The sequence below is a fragment of the Homarus americanus genome, unplaced genomic scaffold (genome assembly GCF_018991925.1).
Source record: "Homarus americanus isolate GMGI-L3 unplaced genomic scaffold, GMGI_Hamer_2.0 scaffold50773, whole genome shotgun sequence".
Taxonomy (NCBI): Eukaryota; Metazoa; Arthropoda; class Malacostraca; order Decapoda; family Nephropidae; genus Homarus; species Homarus americanus.
In genome coordinates this window covers 281,433-286,605 of record NW_024732576.1, presented here as the reverse complement: position 1 = coordinate 286,605, position 5,173 = coordinate 281,433, and the positions used below count along the sequence as shown (strand labels likewise).

General features: G+C 53.0%; 1 protein-coding gene across 1 annotated transcript; it reads right to left on the bottom strand.

The window, feature by feature from the left end:
• Positions 1–2,731: 2,731 nt before the first annotated feature.
• On the bottom strand, positions 2,732–4,651 carry LOC121868908 (sporozoite surface protein 2-like). Its single transcript, XM_042369926.1, has 2 exons — positions 3,334–4,651; positions 2,732–3,229 (listed from the first exon to the last, which is right to left on the bottom strand). The coding sequence occupies exons 1-2, from the start codon at positions 4,649–4,651 to the stop codon at positions 2,946–2,948; spliced, it is 1,602 nt and encodes a 533-aa protein (XP_042225860.1). The 3' UTR covers positions 2,732–2,945.
• Positions 4,652–5,173: the final 522 nt, after the last annotated feature.

The window sequence follows — 5,173 nt, the reverse complement described above, 5'->3', positions numbered from 1 at the left end:
GTGGGAGGTCTTACACCCGTGGGAGGTCCCACACCCGGGGAGGTCCCTACACACGGGGAGGTCCCACACCTGGGGAGGTCCCACACCCGGGATGTTCCTATTCCCCTGGGGGCCCTATACATGGGAGAGGTCCTATAATGGGGAGGTTCTCTATACACGGGAGGTCCCACACCTGGGGAAGGTCCCACACCCGGGAGGTCCCACACTGGGAGGTCTTACACCCGGGGAGGTCTTACACCGGGGAGGTCCCACACCCGGGGGTATCCCACATCCGGGCGGGGCCCACACGCGAGGAGGGGTCCTACACCCTGGGTGTTCCTATACCCGGGGAATGTCCTATACCCGGGGAGGGTTCCCACACCGGGGAGGCCTATACCCGGGGTGGTCCACAACCGGGGAGGTCCCATACCTAGTGGAGGTCCCACACCTGGTGGGAGGTCCCACACCTGGGGAAGGTCCCACACCCAGGAAGAGGTCCTTCACCTGGGGTAGGTCCCACACCTGGTGGGAGGTCCCACACCTGGGGAAGGTCCCACACCTAGGGGAGGTCCCACCTGGGGTAGGTCCCACACCTGGTGGTAGGTCCCACACCTTGGGAGAGGTCCACATCTGTGGGAGGTCCTACACTTGGTGGTAGGTCCCACACCTGAGGAGGTCCTACGCCTGGGAGAGGGAGTCTGGGGAAGGAACCGTATAGTTGTGGTGGTCACAGATAAACTTGGACAACATTGTGAGCGTCGTGTCGTGACAGTATACCGTATAAAGAACTTATTTGCAACACACACACACACACACACACACACACACACACACACATGGCGGCATCTTAGAGAATATGGACAGGTGGGAGGGCAAACGAGACACCTGCTAACACCTATGACCTCCAGCTGCTAACACCTGCTAACACCTGTTCATCTCCTAGATGGTGGTCAAACAGGCTTCTTGCCCATGTGTGCACGCTGAGGACTGAGCAAGTCAGGGTGAAAGCAGTAGGTGAGGATGAAGGCAGTAGGTGAGGATGAAGGCAGTGGGTGAGGATGAAGGCAGTGGGTGAGGATGAAGGCAGTGGGTGAGGATGAAGGCAGGTGAGGATGAAGGCAGTGGGTGAGGATGAAGGGGTGTGGGTGAGGATGAAGGCAGGGGTGAGGATGAAGGCAGTGGGTGAGGATGAAGGCAGTAGGTGAGGATGAAGGAAGGGTGATTAGTAATGTCATGGTGAAGACGAAGTCAGTGGTGAGGACGAATGCAATAAGCAAGATGAAATGCCAAGTATATCAGACGAATGAAGTAAGATGATCGACGAACAAATAAAACCCTGTGAACAAGTCACAGCATGAAGACTTACAGTGGAAGTGATGACTTAGTCACAGCGATGAAGACCATGATGAATTTAAATGTTTTATGATGACGTTAAATATGATGACAAGATGATTCTTAGTCATGAAGAACGTGATTTTGTAATGCCATATATTCCAGAAGAAATGATGTTATAACGTGATTTATCGCAATTATGAACCGTTGAACCCGATCAACCAACCGTCAAAGACCATTTGACACTACCGTTGCCATATAAGAAAGGCATGGTGATGGTGTGTTGACTATATGTTGATAGTCATGGATTTTAAGTAAGGGGTTTTGACCCAAACCAGTTTGCCTAGCTACCAAGAACCCTGCTGCCATAAACCCATTTTATGAAAAACGCCCATAAATACAAAATGACGTAAAGGCAAATGACGGATGCCAACCCAAAAACCCTGATCAGTCCCCATGATCAAAACCCACTGCCAAACGAACCAAAGTGTCATATGACAAAGGAGCCATCAACTACATCCAATGCACAGCCCCACACCCAAACACATTTACATGAGTCAAATTGTGTAAGGTGGTTAAGATTGTTCTTGTGGTAAATGTCAGTGTTGGAGGCGACCCGCAACCTGGAGCATACAGTACAATACAGCAGCCACAGGGAGGTGCCACAATGTACACCCACAGTACACCATCACTTAGTATTAAAAAGTTTGAGTATTACCAGTAATATACACCTGGAGGAGCTACTCCACGTCTGTAACAATGGAAGAAGTTAAAGCTTAAGGTGGAGTCACAGCGTCGCTGTTGGGGGAAAGTAACTTATCATTAGTTGTACCACATCATGTACCTGTGGTCGTCACTTCCACCAAGGACAGATTCTCAAGGTTTGCTAAAGGCAGTTAGGTAACGTGAAAAGCAGTAATGGCGATGCAGAGAACGGTGGCAGCAGGTGAGGGCGGCAACACCTTCCCGCTACAACAGGTGACCGACCACTTACGACGCTCACTAGTGGCTGATCGCTGCTGCTCCTGTTCCCAGCTGCTGGACGACAGCTGGGCATCACGGCGGCCGCCTACGACACGCCACGACCCCTCGCCATCATACCAGACCTGACGTACCCAGCAGTGTCGTGCGTGGGTCGTCCGTCAGAAGTCATTACTGTGTAGTCACCCGCGACCCGGCTGTCTCCCTCCAGCCTTCTACTACCTGTACTGTCACGCTGGAGGGTGATGTAGTCCCCACGAGTAATGCTGGTGGCGGGCTGTGTGTCCCCCGCCACTCTGGTCCAGCTGGTGGCCAACCGCCTCACCACCACCGTCTGTGGCACACGTGGAGGTCATCGTGTTGGTGGAGTCAAACACTCCTGATTCATATTGGTTTGTCTTATCAGTCTGTGTAGAGATTTTCATCCTGTAGTGACGATGAGATATGGTGTGGCGCGGGTCGCTCTTCCCCGCTACTAACGTGGGGACGCTCCTGTATGGGGCCTTCGTCACGACCCACACTTGTCCGGTAGATAATAGGTGTTATGTCCTTGTGTGCCTCAGAGTGATGTGTGGAATACCTGTGTGTACGGCGCGTGTCAATACTACCGCGCACGTCAAGCCTTCGGGTATAGTGGTCGTGCACGGCGGAGTCTACGAGTCTGATGGTTCACTTGGTCGACGCTCTGATGGTTCACCTGGTCGACGCTCTGATGGTTCACCTGGTCGACGGTCTGATGGTTCACCCGGTCGACGGTCTGATGGTTCACCTGGTCGAGGGTCTGATGGTTCACCCGGTCGATGGTCTGATGGTTCACCCGTTCGAGGATCTGATGGTTCACCTGGTCGACGGTCTGATGGTTCACCTGGTCGACGATCTGATGGTTCACCTGGTCGATGCTCTGATGGTTCACCTGGTCGATGGTCTGATGGTTCACCTCCATACACAATCCAATCACATGGTTGACGATCTGATGGTTCACCTGGTCGACGATCTGATGGTTCACCTGGTCGACGGTCTGTCGATGGTCTGATGGTTCACCTGGTCGACGATCTGATGGTTCACCTGGTCGACGGTCTGATGGTTCACTCATAAACAATCCAATGACCTGGTCGACTGCCTGATGGTTCACCTGGTTGACGGTCTGATGGTGCACCTGGTCGACGATCTGATGGTTCACTTGGTCGACGGTCTGATGGTTCACCTCATAAACAATCCAATCACCTGGTCGACGATCTGATGGTTCACCTGGTCGATAATTTGATGGTTCACCTGGTCGACGGTCTGATGGTTTACCTCCATAAACAATCCAATCACCTGGTCGACGATCTGACGGTTCACCTGGTCGACGGTCTGATGGTTCACCTGGTCGACGGTCTGATGGTTCACCTGGTCGACGGTCTGATGGTTCACCTGGTCGATGGTCTGATGGTACACCTGGTCGACGATCTGATGGTTCACCTAGTCGACGGTCTGATGGTTCACCTGGTCGAAGGTCTGATGGTTCACTTGGTCGACGGTCTGATGGTTCACCTGGTCGAAGGTCTGATGGCTCACCTGGTCGATGGTCTGATGGTTCACCTGGTCGACGGTCTGATGGTTTACCTGGTCGATGGTCTGATGGTACACCTGGTCGACGATCTGATGGTTCACCTAGTCGACGGTCTGATGGTTCGCCTGGTCGAAGGTCTGATGGCTCACCTGGTCGATGGTCTGATGGTTCACCTGGTCGACGGTCTGATGGTTTACCTGGTCGATGGTCTGATTGTTCACCTGGTCGACGATCTGATGGTTCACCTGGTTGACGATCTGATGGTTCACCTGGGCGACGATCTGATGGTTCACCTGGTCGACGGTCTGATGGTTCACCTGGTCGACGGTCTGATGGTTCACCTCCATAAACAATCCAATCACCTGGTCGACGATCTGATGGTTCACCTGGTCGACGGTCTGATGGTTCACCTGTTTGACGATCTAATGGTTCACCTGGTTGACGGTCTGATGGTTCACCTGGTCGATGGTCTAATGGTTCACCTGGTCGACGGTCTGATAGTTCACCTCCATACACAATCCAATCACCTGGTCGACGGTCTGATGGTTCACCTGGTCGACGGTCTGATGGTTCACCTGGTCGACGGTCTGATGGGTGGTGTGGTGTTTCCCGGGAAGGTGATGGTCGAGTGGCAGATTCTGCAGGGACAGGTCCTTCCTTTGGACCAAAGTAAATGGAGGACCCACCACTCACCACCACCACCCACCACCAGCAGTGTCCATGACGGTGTACGTGTAGTGATAGGTCACGCGGGCTTGGAGATCTTCTTGGTGCAGCGGATGTATTGATAGGCATTAAGAAGGGCATTCTCTACTTCGTGAATATCTCTCTCAGGAGTATGGCGGCGGCAGCTGCACGACTCCCCCTTTGGCCTCATGTAGCTGGGGACAGAGCTGGTAGTGGAAACGCCTGATAGTGACTGCATGCTGTGTGTTCTCGTGTCCATGTCCACACTAGGTGTTCTTCGACGGACACGACTGTCGTCGATGGATGACTTCCTGGGTGTAGAAGTTCTGCAAGCGGTGTTTAGTGTCGTCTGGTTCTGGGGTCGAGTCCCTTCCTGAGAACGGTGACCTTCTGCTTGTGATAACATCAGTCCTGTCAATACTTGTGCTGCTTAAACGCTTCTCAGTTCTCTTGACACGGCTCGGTTTCTCTCTCCGGTTCTTTGTCGAGTGGTTTACCAGGTTTGGTGATGGATTTAACAGGTTCTGGATCCCCTTGTCGAATTGGCTTTCTACAATTGGTTTCCGGCTCTTTGTCGTTCAGTTTACTACGTCTCCTGACAGCTGTCTTCTCGGGAAGGTCATCACTGGGTTTCTGCGGCCT

What these genes read in the sequence shown, in the direction of transcription:
- LOC121868908 (XM_042369926.1), bottom strand. Translation starts at nt 4,651, where the DNA reads ATGCCCTTCTTAATGCCTATCAATACATCCGCTGCACCAAGAAGATCT. An exon ending in ACCATCAGATCGTCGACCAG is followed by an intron (nt 3,230 to 3,333) that starts GTGAACCATCAG and finishes TTGTGTATGGAG; the next exon opens with GTGAACCATCAGACCATCGA.